The following is a 21528-nucleotide window of genomic DNA, read 5'->3' on the forward strand; positions in this document are numbered from 1 at the left end:
CTGATGCAGGGCCATGTGCAGCACTGCACACTGGCTTGTTCCCCAAGATTTGCCCAGCCTGATTTTTGTATGCCGCAGGACCACCTCCTCAGAGGTGGCACTACCTTACAAAGGGGCTTACACACACACACACACACACACACACACACACACACACACACACACACCAATCACTAATGTAGAACAGGCACAGTAGACTTGCTCACAGGCCAATCTGGTGGGAACACTTTTTTTTCAGTTGAGGTTCCCTCTTTTCAAATGATTCCAGCTTGTGTCAAGTAGACATAAAGCTAGCCAGCACAGAAATTCTCTGTGGTTTATTCCCTTTAGAGCCACATTTCCCCGACATTTAGCTCAATCTAAAGATGTGAAGATAAGTTTAAGTGGTTGACGCCTCTCCAAGGGGTTGATTTTTCCATGTGACTAGGCTACAGAACCACACAGGCTCTTCTGAGCCTGGCAGGCCCACAGGCAGGAACAGAGCAGGCGGCCAGCCTCCGCCAGCATGCCATCTCTTCTGCATTCACCGGTTGCTATCAGTGTTGCAGTATGGACACAGGCTCCCAGCATGCTCATAATCTTGCCCCCGAAGCTCAAAGTGAGGCAGACAATTAGCTGGAAAAGCTCCATTGTCCAGCTTCTTCTGTGCTTCCTCTTTGTTTTCTGTCAGTATCTTAAATTCTTCACCATTGTCTTTGGCAAAGTATGTTTCTGTTGTCTGATCTATTCCTTTGAACCTCCCAGTCTGTGTCATTGAGGTTAAGGTTCTCACATGCCTCACCTGGCTGAATCAGAAACCGTTTCATCCTAGTTGTGTTCAAGGGGTTCCGTGTGGTCTCGAATTCCTTATGACCATGGGGGAAAGAGGATGAGCATGCCATCAGCACACAGGCAACTGATGAATGACGCCATGTGCTGATAAATGAAGGGAGATACAGGAGAACAAATTCCTTTCAGTACGAGGAAGTACTGGACAGGAGAGTTCTGTGTTTGCTGTCTCTCCATGCTGGACCAATAATGTAGGCATAGGGGTGGCCACAATAGGTAGCAAGAGTCTCCTAAAGTGGCTATAGGAAGTTAAAAATTAACTAAATGAATAAAAAATAAAGCTAAAAATTACTTAAATAAAATAGTCAATCATTAATGCCTCAGATTGGGAGTCTGTGTTAGATGGGCATTAATGGTTCTGAGTAGCATCCATGTGTGGAACAAAAGTTCTCAGTCTCTCTTGTTAGTGTCAGGACTCCAGCCTTTCTCGGTGGAAAGCACTCTTAGATCTCTGGTGGTGCAGCCTAACAGACATCGGCAGCTCTACACTGCTGCAAACTGAGTTTCATCTCAGGCCACTCACCATGTTTCCCCAGCTACTGGGCTGTTCCCCAGATGTAACACTGTGTCCACATTTCCAAAGTCTCTGCACAAAAGTTACGCCGTGATGTTTGAAAGTTCTTTGAGAATTTTACACAGTGTATGTACTTTTACCATAGTCTATCCCATCCCCACCTCCTTCCAGATCCATCCCCAATTCCCTTCCCATCTGATTTCCTATTCATGCCTAAAGCTGTCTGATCTATGCCATGGTTTCTTAACATGCCCTTTTGAGATTTTTCCACCTGTGCCCACCTTTGGGACTAATCATTTGTTAACTGGAGGACTTCTTAAGAAAGTTCAGAGGATGGTAAAGGCGCTTATGTTATGTGAACCCGTTGCACAGTGATGATAATGATTGTGGAACACCTGGTACTGTGAGGGGTTACTGTACACACCCAACAAATATACTTCTTATTTTATTATGAATTGTGTTTATTGGGATGAGTGTCTTAATGCCTTTGCTAGATTCATATTCTCTTATGTGCCTAACTCCTGGCAAATACTCATTTAGGGTATTCACTGCATTATTCTGTATAGTACATTATTATAATCAATAACTGAAAGATGAATAGGCTAATAGATCATTAATTTGTGTCATTTAACAATACCCATAGACAGGGCCTTCCTGTCTATAGCAGAGGCTGTTGGTCAACCATGAGACGTGATACTCACACAGGTCTATCTTGCCACACGGAGCCATGACTGCTTCTCCCCAACCAAATTCTAGAGACCAACTTCAGATAGAGCTTGCACTAAAGTCCTTCTTGAGTGAGCATGCTTACAGACCCTTCTGGAAAACTCATTCTACCATGGGTAGACGGAAGTTGGCTTTGGCCCATGATGTAACTTTCATGTGTTCATGAGAATTTGTTTTGTATTATATAAGCAGACATAATAGCAAAGAGGAAGTGCATTCCTGGGAAAGCCAACTGTTTCTCCATAGATGCACATCCTCAAGAAGTAGCCTCTTCTAATCCTGTGGTGGTAATAGGAGCCATGGTCTAATGGATCTTGATATGAAACTGGGGGAATGTCTGTCTTAAAACGTGTGTGTGTGTGTGTGTGTGTTTGTGCCCACGCACGCGCATGTTTCTCATCATGGCAACTCTTGAGTTGGCTCTGCTCCCTCTCCCTCCACTGTGGGGAACTCTGTGCCTGAGACAGGAACCTTCCCCCAGAGTTCATCTAGGTGATCTGTGGCATCTTCACTTCCCCTGGTGGTAGCTACTTTGTAGCTGTCAGCAGCAAATGTCTGAAGGTTTTTTATTGTTGTTGCTTGTTTGTTTTTTTTTGAAACTGGACCATGAACAGGAAAGTATGAGAGAGCCTGATCAGATAGAGCATGTGCTGTGGCTGACTGCTTGACCAAGGCCAACGTTCTGAGTTTAGGATTCAGCGTGACAAGTGATGACAAGGAAGAAGAAATGGAGAAACAGAGCTCCAGGCCATCTGGGCTTTATCTATCCTCAGCTGCCTAAGAGTGCAACCCTCCCAAACAAGTATAGGAGGCTTGAGCAGAGAAATGCAGCCATAGTGTTCCTGAACACATAGCTGTTAAGCACCGAAAGCCCGATGCTCTCTGGAGGGCAGAGGTTTTTTACCCCAGCATCGATGGAACAAGTAGTTAACCAGCACTCATGGACGACTGAGGGAAGTCATGTTTGACATCCTCGCTGCTGCATGGGAGACACACCTTAGGTTTTCAGGTTCCCCAAATTCCAAATGCAGCATGTATGGATGAATGTGTCTGTGATACTTTGCTGAATGGCCTTGAACTAGAGACTTTCTTCCCCAAAAGGCAATGTGGGAGGGGACCGTCAGGGTTTTCACTAGTGAAAGAAGAAAGTCTTTCATTTCCAAATATTAGATGTATGTCTACTCTGATGACAATGCGCCCTGGTTTATCACAATAAACTCACATCTGTGCTTTCCATTTTACACAAACTAGTGCCTTTGGGTGCCCGTATTCAGACATGAACTTGAAGAGGGAGGCAGCACTTCAGGATCGCCTGAGAGAACAGACACAGACACATTTGGAATCAGATTCTTCACATTCCAAGTCAGAAAATCTCCGCGATTTGAATTTCAATGGACAACGTGAGGAAATGAACAGTCAGTCCAGGTAAGGAACTTTGGAAACTTGAACCAGAAAGTGACCATGTGGAATTCTAAATAGAACAAATTTATTACTGGTATCAATTCCTTAGATTTTACCAAGATAATTTTCCTGCCTAATGTTATACTTAGTATCTCCCTCCGCCAAAATATTTGTAAATATCTCTCTTCTTAAAGTGCAGATTGCCCATAAGCAACGGAAAGTACATCGTACATAAGAGTCCCTTTTATCTTGCGAACATTTTTGTTCTTTGGACTATAGTTATAAAGTGGCAAGGAAAATAACTTTATGGTTGGGAGTCACCACAACATGAGGAACTGTATTAAAGGGTCACCGTCTCAGGAAGATTGAGACATACTCTCACATGTATGTGGCATGCTGGACTACAGATTTGTCCTATTTTCATACCGGTGGTTTAGAACATGTGCAGGACATTTCCTTTTGGTTAAGTAGCTATTTTGATTTCAGTGGCTCAGCACACAGTCGCAGCTCGGCCTCCTCTCAGTTGCACGTTCCCTCTGTATGCGCACGCACACCTCTATTCTTACAGCCACATCTTGCGTTTTTATTATTTACTGCACACCCACTCCCCTGTTGAGACTTCACAGGGTCTGGTTGTTCTTTACTGCTTGTTCACACCCACACTGTTTACAACATCGAGAAGCTGAGAGCATGTGTGTTCCCTCTTCTCCCTGATTGAAGGAGCCCCCCACCCCCACCCTGCTTTTCTTTTCTAAACTATTTTCTCCACGAATGGGTCTGTTTATTCTAAAATCATAGAGACAAGTGCACCCATGTGCTTGCTGGCTTTTGCTGCATTCTGTTGTATCTTTCCTAAGTGAAAGTTCACCCCATGGCTCCTGTAAACATTTTAGAATTTCATCTTCAGTGTTACAAGTCACTGAGACTAAGCAGGTCTCTGAACTGCATTAGGAAATTCTCATATCGTCTCTGAGGTTAGCTAAACCAGTTTTCCCCGGCAAAACCAGCTATCTTGTCATCCCATCTCAAACTCCTCATGGGGATTTTCCTCTCCTGATATTTCATTGGTCCCCTTGCTATTTCTGAGGGGCTTTGCCCTTAAGTACAACAGGCAGAATAGTTAGTGCAGAGAGAGAGAGAGAGAGAGAGAGAGAGAGAGAGAGAGAGAGAGAGAGACAGAAAAACCTTAGCTAATGGCTCAATGTGAAAGTCTCATATGACCCTCGATGGGGATATATATATATATATATATATATATATATATATATATTATATAATCAAATTTTATCCCAATAGTATCTCTACACTTCACATATATATATAATTGTTTGATGAATAAAACACTGATTGGCCAGTAGCCAGGCAGGAAGGATAGGCGGGGCTAGGAGACAAGGAGAATACTGGGTAGAGGCAGAGAGGAGCTGCCAGGGAGAGATACCATGTAGCTGAAGAAGCAGTAACAGAACCTAGGTTACCAAATCCTATTTTGTGTACATTCAGGGCTGTGTACGTAGCTGCAAGAGGTGGGGTTGTGGCATGGGGCCCACTGAATTGTGGTGGCATTATTTGGGGCTAATGGGCAGATGGACCAGGCTGGAAAGAAACTCCAGCTACATTGAATTGTTCTTTTGCTGTAAGATTTCAAGTCCAAAGCCATCCTTTTAGGCCAGGTGTTCATCAGAGTAGCATTGGCATTCATGGAATTGGCATCACTGGGAAACCCACCCCATCTTTGATCCTGTTCATGGTAGAGGATGTGATTACTAGACTGGAATAAATACAACAGTGGAACCAACACTGAATACATGGGTTGCTTGTGAGCCAAGAAACAGCAGTTCAGCTCCCTGCCCTGTTTCCTGGTAGCACCTCCTTGCGGTTCTCATTGCTCTAACCCAAATTATTGAAATCACAAGATGAGATAGAGATGGAGAGGACCATTTGACTTCCATGTGTTTTCTCTGCCCGAGTTTTGCACAGGATTCTGTCATTTCTTATACAATCAAATTTTATCCCAATAGTATCTCTACACTTCACATGCAAATACAGCATTACCTCATATGTACTAACCATACACTCCTATATGAGTGTATATATTATATATTAACTACATTAATTTTTGCAGTGAGGTCACTAGTAGTATATTTATGACTCTTACTTGCCTCAGTAGTAAAAGTTTATTTATGGTCATTTTTTAAAATATAAATTACAGGGTCACATTTTAAAGCTGAGCAGGATATATACTCCCAATGTCTGTAAGATTTACATGTAGAAACTCACATGTGCGTGTTGTGTTTGCCTTTAAAACTCAGACTCACAGTATCACAATAGGTAGCAACCATTGCAAGTACATATTTAGTTCGTATGAAATGAATACTCTTGTTTTAGCTTAAAGAGAACATTTATATCCTTTATTCATGGGTTACCAGAGTAAGTAATGTTATATTCACAGTGCACTGAATGGAGACAAATTGCTTTGTATGAATTTTTCACTTCGGTCAGTACTGTGTGGACTGAATGGAGGCACTGATAATGCACTTAACAATTTATAGCTTCTTATAGTTTTTATGCTTCAGGCAAAACAGAGATTACTGCCACCACAGCTTTGCTGTTTGTAGTGAGGATGCTCTGTTTAGGAAGTAGAGACCTCTTGGCTTTTGTGATCTTGGACCCAAACCTATGTCATCTGATTGCAGTCAGCACTTTTCTGTCTAGCGAACTAAACACAGGACATAGCAACCAATTGCTATTGTCTTAGTACTAAGGTCACCCACTACCATCGGGCTAAACAATCTATATTTTATCATCTTGTTAATTTCACCTTATCATTATTAAAGCCCTGGGTTTAGTATTTTTCTTATTCTGTTTTTAGTACATTGAAAACTGAAGGTTCAGAAAGTTTAGGCAACAGTGTCTGAAATGATACAGGCAACCCAGTAGAGAGGTTAGAGTTTGAGTACACAAATTTCCTGGTTTCAGATCTTAAGCATGTTCAATTGCATTCAGCCCAAGAGAGGATATAGGCTTCAAGAAGACTGGCTGGGTATCATCTTCTTGTTTTATACATCCAGCTATGAGTTTTAGGGTCCTATATGATATCAACGTTTCTAATTTATAAAAACAAAATTTCTCTGGGGAGACCCCTGCCATGTGTCCCTCCAGGTCCTTATTCTTATCTGTGAAGCATATAATACAGAATTCTCCACCTTAGCACATTACACTCCAATGTACTAAAGGCAGGATAGTCAAATTAGAACCACTGAAGGTCTCCATGGTGAATATGGTTTTATGGCACGCACCTGCCCCTGCATTCTCTGCCAGCTCCTTATCTCAAGTCTAAGGAGAGCATTTTCCCAGGTTTTTCTCACCCAAGTGTTCTTTTGTAACAACTATTGCCTCCCCAAAGTAGCATTCACCAAAGTATTAAATTTGCACCGCTGACAGTTCAACCCTACACCGGAGTTCCTGTCATTTTCAGCCAGTATTACTAATTTCTCTTTTAAATTTGAGAAGCTGAGAAAAGGCCTCATTGTTTTCCCCAATGCTTGCCATTTCATCCACTCATGCGCTCCTGGAAGGTCTGTGTTTGATGATAGAAATGAGCCTGGGAAATGGCGCTCATCAGAGCAAACAACACAGGGTGGAATTGTCCCCTGATGATTGTGATAACAAATCGAACTGCCATGAACCAACTCTATCATTTCTGCCTCTCAAATTATCTGTAACATAACAGACCTTCTATGGGGCTATTACCCAAAACATAGCAGTTGGTTAGTTTTCCCACATATTAACCTTCCGTGTTAGTCAGTAGCTTGAATGCAGCAGGCTTCCTTTTTGCTTGGGACCAGTTGCGGGTGTCCCCACCCACCCGTCATCATCAGCTGCAGTGTTGTTTGTTTTGGGGCATTAAACATCTACTCCTACCCTCCACTCCACGTTGCCTCTTGATTACAGCTCCTCCCTTGTCCGTGGCGCAGCCCTCTCTGCACCTTTTCTGGGCAGTTCCAGCCAATGTGAAGAGAGGAGGTTGTGTTTTTTATGCTTCTGAATTTCTGGCTCCTAGAATACCATCAGGCACTTAGTAGGCACTGGGCAAATGATGTAGACTTTACAGCCAATGCATGCCTGAGGCTTGGTGGCCTTGGGAGGCAAAGTCAGGGAAGAGGTGGCTCCTCACCTGTCCTGAGCCCTCGGCCCTGTTGCTTTGTGTCACCCTTTAGTAGCTCATGTGCGTGTCTACATGTATCTGTCCAGTTCTTTTCTGCATGTGCCTTTTGTTCTTCGGAGCACTATAGATGTGAGGTGGGAGCACTGGTGCTCTCATCTTTGGGCTTAGTTTCATCACTATTTGACCTGATAGGTTCTTTGGTAGCTCCAAGTTCACTCAGTCAGGTGCTGACATTCATGTGTCTCTCAGAGTCTCCACTGCTTCAAAGCAGGTGCTATGTGAGAGCTCATATTTTGCATTTTGATTTAGGGCATGTGTACATAGATCTAGATGTTGATAAAGGCACATCCTGTGGCCTGGCCTGGCATGCAGCAAAGACTCCTGAGGTAATAACTGTATATCTTTTTTTCCCTTTTTTTACACAATCTGCTGCTTTAAAACCTTACAGTTGTCCTAGTTGCTAATCCCATTTAATGATCACCTTGGGATAAGTAGAAACTTAGATCTCCACTTACTTGGTAGGAGAAAAAAATCAGCATCTGTGACTAAATTAAGCTCCTTCATCAAGGAGTCTGTGATCACTAACTTCTTCAGTGTAAGAATGAGGAGACCACAGCAAATAACCATGTTCCCCCATTAACACCATTGGAGGTGACTCTGTGCTGTGTGGGATCCCCTTGTCCTTTTACTTTTTACCCAGTTTGAAAAGACTATCAGAACTAAACTGGGTTGTATCCTATAGATGGCTTAGTAATGCTTACCTTACTGAATGCGGGACCCTGACCACAGCTGGAGCCTGAAATTAAAGCGATCCATTCATTTCTCTCATCATTTATCCTTTTAACAAGCATCTGGGCTGGTACCATTCAAACTGCAGTAATACAGCTGCGAACAAAACAGCCAGAAATGTATGTTATTGTCTTTGTTAGTAATAAGAAATTTACTCTAGCTGGTCGGTGGCAGGGTAGAGACAGAGTTAAGGTAATGGGTTCCAGTCACTGTGGACTAGATGGTGGGCATGTTGGTGACCTTTGCTGCCAAGCGGTGGGTGAGAGAACAGCAGAGATGAAGAAAGGGAAAAGAAGAATTGGTCACGACTGTGACAAGTGGCGTGGAGAAGACGTACAGGGGATAAAAGAAAGGATAATGCCTGAAACACTCTTCAGCTCCCTGCAGCAGAGTCCTCAAGACCATGAATAGTTGGGAGATTCTAAGGGAGGAGGTAACAAAAGATGGTTCTGCTGACTCTGCAGGCCAACAATGAAACAAGCCATCAGCTGGCATGCAATGGATGGACTCAGCCCTCACCAAGTCATGGGGTCCTTGTCCTTTAGCACATGCTGGGCAGACATGTTGTTCTTCAGCAAACCTCAGTCCCAAAGAAAGTTACACAACGTGCAGTGTTAGTCAGTAAGTCCTGCAGAATGTTACATAGCATGTAGTGTCTGTCAGTCAGCCCTGCAGAATGTTGCATAGCGCGAACTGTCTGTCAGTCCTGCAGAATATTCCACAGAACACAGTGTCTGTCAGTCAGTCCTGCAAATGTTACATAGCATGCATTGTTGATCAGTTAGTCAGGCAGAATATTCCATAGAATGCAGTGTCTGTCACTCAGTCCTGCAGAATGTTCCACAGCATGAAGTGTCTGTCAGTCAGTCCTGCAGAATGTTACATAGCATGCATTCTTGGTCAGTCAGTCAAACAGAATATTCCACAGAACGCAGTGTCTGTCAGTCAGTCCTGCAGAATGTTACACAGCACGAAGTGTTGGTCGGTCAGTGAGATCCTGAAAGAGACCTTCCCTGGGCTGATTCTCACCAGGCTGTTTCTAATTTATTGTGGATCTCTGGATCTCTGGTGCCCTGCCTTGGCCAGGGCTCTTGGTTGTTAAGTTCTACAGAACACCGTGTTCTAAGCCCCGCGTGCTTCTTCGTGTGAAGCAAATATTAGTGTTCCTGGAACTCTGAAGAATAAAACCACTGCCTGAGCACCAGCAGATGCGTCTTCTCACCTTTATACCCGATCTGGCTTTAAAATAATCACTTGCCATTCATTTGTATCATAAACTAGGCATGGTTAACATGATTTTCTCATTACAAAAAGCATTACTTGTTTACTAGAAGAAAATTAGAAAATATAGATGGGTAAATTTAAGACATACCAGCATGGAGAGATGGCTCATTATTTAAGAGCACCGGCTGCTCCTCCCGAGGAACCAGGTTCAGTCCTGCCCCTCAAGTGATGACTCTCCAATGTCTATGACTGGAGTTCCATGGTATCTGACACCTCTGGTCTCCATGGGAAGCAGGCATACAGGACATACAGTGCACAGGATATGCATGTAGGCAAAACACCTATACACATAAAGTGTAAATAAATTAGACATGAAACATCAATAATATACAGACCTTTTCTGTCCAGCAGCCTAACTGGTAAAGACTAATAGAATTATTAGAAGTCAAACACTTCTCATTCATCTTCTGTTATTCATCTCTGCAAACGGAAGTTACTTCTGCTAACGCCCTTTCCTCTTCCATGTCTACATCCCCATACAAGCACATAGGTGGAGCCTACCTCCTCGAAAAATTTGTATCAAGTGGTTCTAATCTTGTATCTAAGAACACATTGCTAGGGATCTTGGGATGTATCTAAGTCAGAAAAGGGCACATGTGTGAGGACCTGCGCATAGATGCCCAGTACCCACATTAACAACTGGAGCAGCAGGACACATGTGACCCCCAACTCTGGGGGTGTGGAGCCTTCCGGATCTTTGCCACTCACTTGATCAGCCAGCCTAGGCATCCTGTGGGCTTCAGGTTCTCTCCAGGGAGAGACCTTGTTGCAATAAATAAATAAATAAATAAATAAATAAATAAATAAATAAATAAATAAGGTGGAGAATGATGGAGGAGGATGACCAATGTCAACCTCTGGCCTTCAAATACAAGTGCTCACTCATGAACATACTCACACAACAGCAGCAGCAGCAGCAACAACAACAACAACACACACACACACACACACACACACACACACACAGAGAAAACTCATACTCTCTTCACCTCCCTGATGCAGCCATTTTCCGAGCAGTGCGTGTCCTGACACATGGTCCTCGTGTCCTGACACATGGGAAGCCTTTACATGGAAAGAACCATCTTGACTGAATACAAACTGAGGGCAGGAAAACTTTTAAGAATGTTGCACAGGCTTGGAGAATTTACCTACAAATAAGTGCCCTGCATGTGCATCACACACATTCTGACTTTATTGGCTACTTACTTTGCTTCTAGAACACTGGTCAACAAACATGTTCTCTAAAGAGCCAGATGCTAAATATCATGCTACCTCTGTAGCAACTCAGCCATGAAAGTAGCTGCAGACAGGAGACAGGCCTGTGCTCTGGTTAATTTCTGTTTACCAGAACATGGCAGAAATTGATCAGTGGGCCATTGATTGCCAGACCCTATCCTAAAACTGTCTGGTGTCACTTGACTCAGAACTGAGTTACATTCAGATTCTAGTCCCGTGCCCTATCCAACAAAAATAGATTACCCTCACCTCTTCTGAGGTAGACATCTAGTCTAAGGGCTGGGAACGTCATGAACACAGAAATAGTGGCCACTAGTACTGCCTTGCATGGAGGTCACATATCTGGAGCAGAGGAGGAAACAGTGAAGAGTAGACAGTGCTGAGGTTGTAACAGTGTTGCCTCCTTTAGGGAGTACAGGTGGGTGAGTGTCCCACAATTGCTGCCACCACAGCTATTTCATTCATAAAAGTTCCTGTAGGTTAGTTGCAGTACCTAGAGCTGTGACTGTAGGCAAGGTATAGTCCAGGCTTCAGGAAAAACTATTGGTGAAATAGTAATGGCTATATGACACCATTCTGTTACGATAAATCTTTCCGCCAAAAGCCGCGCGAGCTCTATTGCCACGTGGGCGGTCTCTGCCAGCCACCTGAGTTCTGCCCGCCGAGTTAGGGCCCCAAATAGTACACAGAGACTTCTGTTATGTACAAATGCTGCTTGGCCAATGACTAAGATTCTCATCTGTTAGCTCAGTCTTAATTATCATAAATCTATATATTTTATGAGACTAATCTTATAGAAGATGCCTTCCACTGGTGCCCTCTCTTGCTGGTGGATCACATGGCACCTCTGGAGGAAGTGAGAGGGGGAAAGGGAACACTTCCTTCTTGTCCTTTCTTAAATATTAGTCTCCCTGCTATGTCACTTCCTGCCTGGATCATCACTTCTCTATTACATTTCCCAGAATCCTCTTTGACTCCTAGTCCCATATAACTTGCTGCCTCATTGGCCAAACAGTACTTTATTCAACAATCAATAAGATAAACATACACAGTACATTCCCCACCAAGACCCTTTCACTAAACCAGAAACTTGTCTGTGGCATGCCACTGGCCTTGTCAATTCCAGCATTTCCCCTGGCCGTCCACAGCAGATCCTTGCACTAGCAAACATAACAGTGTCTTTTCTGTCATCGAAGAGGTCAAGTTCCAATGGGAACTCTTCAAGGGAGACTTCTGTAGTTTGGCTTCCTCTTATAATCCATCTTTGTGGGGCATCAGTCAATCTAGCCGACTTGCCTGATCCGAACCTGAGAGGGGGAATGTGGATTGAGAAACAGCAGGAAAAGACTCTAAGAAAAAGACGGAGACACAGGATAGAGTCAGGAGTGCATTCCAGTGAATATTGGATGCCCCAAGTTTATTCTTCAACATTCTTAAATACCCCAACCAAAAAGGGGAACATGACAAGAGACTTTTTTATCATGTACAAGGAACAAACAGATTTTCTTCCTTAATTCTCCAAACATTTGGTAACTACACCTTAGACTCAATTTCTCCTTATCTGGCCTTGAGGGTCAAGAGTAACCACACCTCAGACCAAGTCTGTTGTTATTTAGATAAGACATCCACTACCAAGATCAAACATCCTACAGTAGCCATGTCTTAGACCTTTAGGTCTCATGACTTTAACCTTGGAAGATTAAGGACAGTTTTGAACTCTCTGACCTTAAGTCAAGATGAAGCAAAGCCATCTCTGTGGGCCCCGACAGCTTCCCCTACCTCTTCTAACCTAACCCTCCATGACAGTATAGGCATTTTAGCCTAAGTAGTTGATATGCTTACTGAGGTCCCACCAAAGATCTCTCATGCCTGTAAAGGAAGAGTAGGCATTGTGTCTCTTGAAGATAGTCTGTGGTACAGAAGAAAGTCTCACAGACATAACTTTGTGCCCTAGTTGTACTGTGGACTTTCTGTGCCTAAGAAGGGGCAAGCTGACCAGTATTTTTGAGCCTCGGTTTTCATATTTATAAATCTTGAAAGTTGTTGTGAGACTGGAATAAGGCTAAGTGAAGGGAGAGCCTGGAGGCCCTTATACATCTAGACTTCTCAGTGTCTAAACTGGTCACAGGGTTTAGCCTGGGTATCTCCTTAGTGATATAACCATTTAAAAGTGGGACTCATGGAGATACATCCTTGATTAACTATAATGACTCTCATTTTTTGTTAAAATGCTACCAAATACATTGATATTTTAAATTACTTTTCTAAAATGCCATCAACATTATGTAATCCCATGTAAGGCAGACAAGCTTCTATTTTTTTTTTTAATTTTGTGTCATAGATCTAAAATTTCACCAGCATAGACTGCAGAGAGATGTTGTCGAGGGTTTCAAATCAATTCACAATGCCACCAGATTTATAAAATCAAGGAGGAAATCCCCGAAGACATCCAAAAAAACCGGTGAGCAGAGTTGAGGTTGTTCCTTCCCCCCATCTTCTTTACAAAATGACTACACTGTGACACAGAGCACAGGGATTGGTATCACCCAGCATCTCACGTTGACCATTGGAAACTCACTGCTTAAGTTTTAATCCTCTCTCTATAGTTCACACTCTTTGCTAGAAAAAAATGTAAATGAATCCTGAGGACTCACAGAGATACACAGGAAATCTAAAGAAGATTAAATCATCGAATTGCTTAAACACTCCACAGATAGTGTGAGGATCGGTAATTCATAGCAGCCCTCTCAGTGCTTTAAAAATACATTGTTTAACTAATTGCATGGACCAGCCCAGTTAGGTATGTTGTATGTCGTGTGTCATGGAGTAGACACTGGAACTCACTGGATTAGACACTGGATTGTTCGAAGTCACTCTATAATCACAGAGCTAGAAACTGAGGCCTAGTCATAAAGCCAAGTGTTCCTGTACCTAGTTTCCTGAACCATAGGCAGTTCACCCCCCACTGAACAGTGCACCATAGCAGAGTGTCCAAAGATGGGTCTCAGTCCAAACCTTTTCTTGTTCTTTTGATAGAAAAACAACTAAGACATACCTGCCTAATGAGTAGGATGTATGTCTGCGCGTCAGAAACTATAGATAAAAATAGGTCAATTTTCGTGTAAGCCGTTCAGATTTCTAGGTAGACTTTTGATAGCTGAGTCATTTTCTCCACCTGTTCTTTCATGACTGACTCACGGACCTCTCCGTGAGGATAACAGGAAAACCATTAGCTGCCATAAGAAAATTCATGTGCAAAGCAAATTATTATGTTTATTAAAATTGTAAATATATGCAGATAAATTAATTATCTCAAGTTCTGCCTACCTAAAATTAATTAGTAGGTAATTAGCAACCCTGGAGAAGTTTCATTTCAAAAACTTCAGTCTTTGTGATGAAGCTGGAATCTCGATTTTTAATGACGTACCATGATGAAAGAGTAGCAAAATTAGCCCTCACTGTATTCTGCAACATTGCAAAAGTTAATTAATTCTCTGACATTCAGCAATGCAACTAAATTACTTTGTACACTTGTTTGAGTTCAGTGTCTATAATCTTCTAATTGAATTAATAAGCACTAAAATTGGGAATGGTGCTTATTATTTACCCGTCTTACCACCTTGTTACCCACTGTCCCAGACAGGTCATGCTCAGAGCCTGAGGAGATTGTTCTCTGAGATGAATGGAGGGAAAGACTTTCAAGGTTCAGTTTTCAAAGTCAGAGTTTCTGAACAAAAAGTTCATATTTTCTTTAAACCTTAAACTTGAAGAAGCGTTCTAATGAGAGACTGTGTGTCGAATCCCCTGTGAATTCGCTGCCTCTCTCTGTGTGGTGTCTGTTTAAATTTGTTCTGCTATCGTGACTTACTCTTACATCACAGGATAATGAATCCGGATTTTATTTCTGTTCTTTGCCAGACTTGTACAGCAGGCAAAGTGTTTGAAAATCAAAGGAAAAGAAGATATTGACTTGGATAATCTCTTCAGAGGTAAAAAAAAACAAAAACAAAAACAAAATACCAACACTAGCAAAAGCAAGAACTGACTTTTGCTTTTTGTTGTGGAGTTTGTCTTATCTGTCTGTTTGGCTTCATCATCTGGTAGGGAGTGTTGCCAAGGACCTGACCCGAAGTCAAGAGACTCTTAGATTCTCAGCCTGCTACCCACCCTGCAAATGACAAGTGCTGGCACTTGGAAGCCCCCACCTTAGTTTTCTCATTTACAAAGGTGAAAAGGCCTCTGCTACCCCAGCACTCTTCTTTGTGTCAGGAAAGATCCAGTCTGTGGAAGTCAGTGTCTCTGGTGTGCTCTCTGCTTCTACAGCAGCCACTTAATGCAGCCAGGAAAGTCACTGTGGCTGACAAATTGGACGGTGGGAAAATGTGTGTCATTAGAAGGTCAGGCGGAAAGTTACAGGGAAGAAAGCACAGAGATGAGAAGTTTGTTGGAGCCTTGAAAGGGAAAAGGAATATCATGTCTTCATTTAGGTTGTTCCCTTCCAGTGACTGCTCAGTGCAGACAGGAAGAGAGGCCACGTATTGTGACAGCCAGCTAAGACCTTCCTCTAGCTGCCTCGTCTGTCTTGGCACTGTCATTTAGATCTGGTCAGATGAAAACATTGGTCATTTGCAATTAGGTTGGTCTTCAGCCACTGTGGCCCTTAAATTCTTAACCCCCAAAGCATGTCACATATGATAGTGAGTTTTCTACTGAATTGGGAAGAAAATTAAGACAACTGGATAGCAATGTAGCTCATCTCCACCCCAGTCTCCTGACAGAGTTCTCTTAAGATGAAAAGGGCTGGGCAGTCGGTCAACCAGAGGGCTGCGATGGCCAAAGAGAAACTGCTGGTTTTGGATGGGACAAAGCTCAGGCTGGGGTTGCAAGAACTGTGAATTTCCATCTCAGCCACAAAGAGATGGGGTCTTCTCCAGAGAAAAGGGGGGCAATTAAGGTACTTGGCTCTCATTGTGCATTTACACGTTTCTCAGAAGAATTTCTGTATAATGTAACCAGAGCTAAGCCTTGCTTTAAATAAGTAATGCATATTTTAGAAACGGCTCCAAATGTTCTCATCCATTTCACCAAGCCCTCTTCATTCTGTAAGCAGCATGTTTTGGAACCACATGAGAAACCTTAAAAAAAAAGTGTTGGTGTTTTAATTCATATTTTGACACTTTTGAAAACTTCTGCAGAGAGTAATTATGTACATGTTCCTGTTAAAACAGATACACAGTCCTGTGCCTCACATAGTAAGAGTGGTAATGAGGATCACCCTGACCAAAATAGAAAATATCTCTAGCAAAAGGCATTTGCATATTGAGAAAAAAAAACCCAGTCTCTTCCATCTCGCCCTGTGTGCGCTTGTTCTTTTCTGCACCATTTGTAAGAAGTTTAAACCCATATGTTTGCATTTTTTTTCCCTCTGCATTTGCTGAACTCTCTAACTCAACCATTTTCACTTCCTCTTGGGGGAGGTCTGTAAGTGAAAGTTAGGGCAGTGATGTCATAGGATGTGTGGGGCGTTCTTGCCTTGTGCAGAGCACATGACTGTCTCGGAGCTTTGGGGAAATACAACCAGGGGTCTGTTCTACTGCGGGAAAAATGTACCTCGCACAGGCTGCACATGCCATGTGGTTTCTAGCCTAACGTATGGCTCAGATTGCAATTCCTGCATCCAGTCAGTCCTCAATATCATGATTAAGTTCATCTGCTCTCTTCCTAACATGTATGAGGCAAAATAGCAAAACTGAGCATCACTCCTGTGAGATTAAATAACTGCTGATGCCCTTTCATTGTGAAGGCTATAATGGAAGCTTCATTTGCAATTCTTCATCTTCTTCTCCCATCTTTTCCTATCTCGATGTATAGATTTGAATCGGTGCCTTCATTTTGGTTTTGGTTTGTTTTGTTTTTAAGGAAAATGAACTGAAATGTGTTCTCATTTATTCTGTGAGCAGAAATTGTAAACACTGGATTTTTTTCCCTAGGTTGTGTATAGCATGGCGACACAGCTTCTGACTTTCATGTCGCAGATGAGTTTTCAAATTTTACTAGTGACCATCTTTATTTTCCAAAGCATTTTATTTACAATAAATGTGGTGACTGTCATATACTTATGGCTCTTGTCACAGCTCCTGTTTTCTGGTCCACTGTAGTTTTTAGAGATTTGTGTGATTTGCAACATCTTTCCAAGAAGAATATTTAGAAATGAAATTGGCAGAAATCACTGTCTAGTAATACATGTTTGTTGATGGAAGCACAGTCATTTTACAAGGATGTCTGCTTGTAAAATTGATGGGCAGTACGGGAGAATCTGTAACACAAATAATAATACCCAGAGATTGATACTGTGGTTCAAGCTGAAGATCAGAGAAGCAAAGCAGCCAAGTAACCAGAGAGTTCTTACCTTTACCAAGGCTGGAGAGATCCTGTCCTTAATGTGGTTGGAGACAAATTCTCAGACTACAGTATGAGACACTGGGCTCCTGTCTTTTATATACCTCTCTAGGGTTGGAATTAAAGGAGTGAGCTCTGTTACTCTTTTAGACTGTTTTTTGTTGTTGTTGTTGTTTGTTTTTTTTTTTTTTTTTTTGGTTTTTCAAGACAGGGTTTCTCTGTGGCTTTGGAGGCTGTCCTGGAACTAGCTCTTGTAGACCAGGCTAGTCTCGAACTCACAGCTATCTGCCTGCCTCTCCCTCCCAAGTGCTAGACTGCTTCACTTTCATGTAGCCCTGGGTAGCTTTGAACTCACAGAGAGCCATCTGCCTCTGTCTCCTGAGTCCTGAGATTAAAGGTGTGTGCCTGCACAGCCCAGCTTCTATGTTGTGGCTATCTTTGCATTTGGATCTCAGTGGCTTTATTAGATCATAAACGATATATCACCACACAAGTCTATACCAAGCATTACACCAAAAGCATGGCAAGAGACAGTGCTCCTTTGTGCCATCTGTGGGTGGAGCAGATGCGCATGGGGTTTTATAGTTATAAACCTGTCCCTTCTCCAGGATGAACTTGGGTGTCTGATAATCAAGCTTTTATCTTTGCCCAGTGAATGTTTCATAGAGGACAAAAGAGAGGCCTTTCCTACAAGTTGAGCAGAACTATTAAAGTGTGTGACACTAGTAGTAACCCGCTTAGCTAAGTCCTGATACCTCAGAGGGAGAAAGCTGCAGCATGGCCTCTTGGTACCTCAGACCTGTCAGGGCTACCACACTGCAACTCCTTTGGAAATTTTGGAAATTTTAGCTAGTAAGTTGTTTCTTTTATATGTTTGCTGTTTGTAACTGGATCATTTGTAACTAGAAAGTAAATAGTTCTCATTTTGTTAATCCAATAGTTTTATAATCCCTGAATTAAACACAAATGTGAATGATTAAATCATCCATAAGTTATTTTTCTGTATGAAAATACAAGGACTTATGTGACTGGCACAGAATTATATGTGCTAATTTACAGCCAGTGTTGTTTCTCCCTTTAATAGATCATGGTCATTTTTCTAAGTCAATAAGAAAAGTTAGGAAGCCCACAAAGGCCACCCTACTTAATCAGCAGTTACGTCAAGAAACAGAACCCGACTCCCAGGGGGCCGCATGCGGACCTGTCAGTCGCCCTCTCCTGCCTGGGGAACCCCTCTGTGGTTCACTGGCTATCAGTTAACATTTCTCCATGTTGAGTATCTTATATGAGGACTCATATGCCGTGTGCTCTGAGATGTCTGACTTTTGCTAAACAGGGATCTGCTGAGTCATCTTTTGCTTGTTACTGTTGCTACATACTGTCCAAATCTATGCACATAACACAATTTGTGCCTCTCGGGCTTGACTGTTTTCAGTCTATTGCTCTTCGTGGCGGTGCTGCAAGTGTGTGAGCTACTGCCTCTGTGTATGTGATTTGTGAGGAAATTCAGTGAGTGTGGTATCTGGGTGATTCAGGTAATTGGTGGGCCAGACTCACGTGTTCTTGGAAAGCTCAACAGACATACAGTGCCAGCATCAGAGGGAGACCGAAGCTGCTCTACCCCATTCTCAGCATGGACAGTCACTCTCTGATTTCACCCAGTCTTTTGCGCTGACACTGGGATTTGATGATATTCTAATTTTGCATTGCCATGAGATGAAACTGAACAACATTGTGTGTGTGTGTGTGTGTGTGTGTGTGTGTGAATGTGTGTGTGAATGTGTGTGTGTGTGAATGTGTGTGTGTATGTGTGTGTGAATGTGTGTGTGAATGTGTGTGTGTGTGTGTATGTGTGTGTGTGAATGTGTGTGTGTGTGAATGTGTGTGTGTGAATGTGTGTGTGTGAGTGTGTGTGTGAATGTGTGTGTGAATGTGTGTGTGTGTGAATGTGTGTGTGTATGTGTGTGTGAATGTGTGTGTGTGTATGTGTGTGTGTGAATGTGTGTGTGTGAATGTGTGTGTGTGTGAATGTGTGTGTATGTGTGTGTGAATGTGTGTGTATGTGTGTGAATGTGTGTGTGTGTGTATGTGTGTGTGAGTGTGTGTGTGAATGTGTGTGTGTGTGAATGTGTGTGTGTATGTGTGTGTGAATGTGTGTGTGAATGTGTGTGTGTGTGTGTATGTGTGTGTGTGAATGTGTGTGTGTATGTGTGTGTGAGTGTGTGTGTGAATGTGTGTGTATGTGTGTGAATGTGTGTGTGTATGTGTGTGTGTGTGAATGTGTGTGTGTGAGTGTGTGTGTATGTGTGAATGTGTGTGAGTGTGTGTGTGTGAATGTGTGTGTGTGTGAATGTGTGTGTGTGAATGTGTGTGTGTGAATGTGTGTGAGTGTGTGTGTGTGTGAATGTGTGTGTGTGAATGTGTGTGAGTGTGTGTGTGTGTGAATGTGTGTGTGTGTATGTGTGTGTGTGTGTGAATGTGTGTGTGTGTGAATGTGTGTGTGTGTGTGTGTGTGTGTGAATGTGTGTGTGTGTGTGAATGTGTGTGTGTGTGTGATGACTGTTGGGTTTTGTGAAGTAACTTCCTGTGTCTTTTGGAGTGTCTTCTTCATATTTAAGTGAAGCTCTGTACATAAGTGTAAGTCCCATGGTCAGACAGATGTATTGCCTTCTTGAACTCTTAATGGTACGTCGTGAGAAATGCAAGTTTCATCATTAAATATGATGCATCATTTCTGGTTTGCTTAATACCTTCATGCCTTTAAAATGCCCGGCATGTTTCATGTTCATGAACTTGCGATGCTAATTTTCATTTCGAATATGTCAAGCTTTCATATCACAGTTTAGCTCTGGAATGCAGTTGGAGCTAATTTCCCCATGCATTATAAAATAATACTCAAAATTCACCTTCTCCAGGGATTTGCAGTCAGTGAAGTAACATTAGCTGAACTGCCCATCATGTCCTCTTCCACATGGAGGTGCCACTTGTTGAAAATTAAGGCACCATTTATGTGTTGATCGGTTTCTACACTGTGCTCTGACTCATTGACTTATTTGGATTATACTGTGGATGCCACGCTTTTTTAATTACCACAGCTTTATATAACCAATTCTGACATCTAGGAACAGCATTCTCCCAGTTCTGTTTTTCTTCTGTCCAGTTGTCCTGACTATACTAGGCATATGGCAAAGTGTGCATACCAGCATCAGAGAGGCTGAGCTAGCCTGGGCTAAACAGAGAGATTCTATCTACAAGAAGAAAAAAGAAGCAAAAGGAAACTATATTATCCCTTCTTCTACCTTTCTGATTAGCTTAAGCACATGTACACACACTCACAGTGAGTTCAATTAGATCTGAAGTGGTCCTATCATCCCATTTCAGCTGAACTGCCGTTTTCTAATTCATGAACATGGTATACTCTTTGGTTTAACTAGATCTCTCTCTCTCTCTCTCTCTCTCTCTCTCTCTCTCTCTCTCTGTCTCTCTCTCTCTCTCTCTCTCTCTCTCTCTCTCTCTCTTCCTCTACTTTTCAGTGGTGTGAGGCAGTTTCCCTGAGCTAGCACCCCCACTGCAGTGCTGAATGGATTTAATGATAAAAAAGCATCTTTGTCTCACTTTTAATCTCATTGCTATAAGTTAATAAGTACTAATAAGTACTAATAATAACATTATTATTATGTAGCTTTTATTTTAAGACCCTTAGTAGAGTGAGAAAATGTTCCATTTCTAGGTTGATGTGTGTTTATTTTTATAAGTGGGTAGTGAATTTTATAAAATATTGTCCTGGTTATATTGGGATGATTCTTATTTTTCTACTCTATTCTGTTAATATGGAAGCTTTTATTACAATGATACTTATGGAAATTTGTTGCTAGAGTCTATTATTGTATTACAAGTATGCAAAGTGTGCTAATTATACTGGCATTGTTCAGTGAGGTTCAAGTAACTATTCTCCATGTACTATTAGTACCCAAATTGAGCAAATTAGAACCAATAATTAGGCAAGCCTTGCTTTGCATGCTTTCAAGGGGTGTGAATTCAAGTTGTTACTATTAAGCTAAAAAGTAGCAGAGCCCAACTAGCACTGTGCAGAATTCTGTGACTGAGGCGAGTTAACTGTGAGAGAGCTCAGGAAGTACCAGGTAAGCACCAGTTCTCCCCCGTGATCTGTGGCCAGACCATCGCG

The 21528-nt window shown here is 42.3% G+C and overlaps 1 protein-coding gene across 3 annotated transcripts in view; it reads left to right on the forward strand.

Annotated features, from left to right (window-relative positions):
• Positions 1–17062, forward strand: part of L3mbtl4 (L3MBTL histone methyl-lysine binding protein 4) — a 433665-nt gene extending 416603 nt beyond the window's left edge. For all 3 annotated transcript variants that reach the window (XM_027397798.2, XM_027397800.2, XM_027397799.2), the window contains 2 exons: positions 3320–3493; positions 14862–17062. In XM_027397798.2, the coding sequence (XP_027253599.1) occupies positions 3320–3493; positions 14862–14988 (301 nt within the window). In that variant the 3' untranslated portion in view covers positions 14989–17062. The remainder of the gene's footprint in view (positions 1–3319; positions 3494–14861) is intronic.
• The last annotated feature ends 4466 nt before the right edge of the window (positions 17063–21528 follow it).

This window comes from Cricetulus griseus, chromosome 2, assembly GCF_003668045.3.
Source record: "Cricetulus griseus strain 17A/GY chromosome 2, alternate assembly CriGri-PICRH-1.0, whole genome shotgun sequence".
NCBI lineage: Eukaryota > Metazoa > Chordata > Mammalia > Rodentia > Cricetidae > Cricetulus > Cricetulus griseus.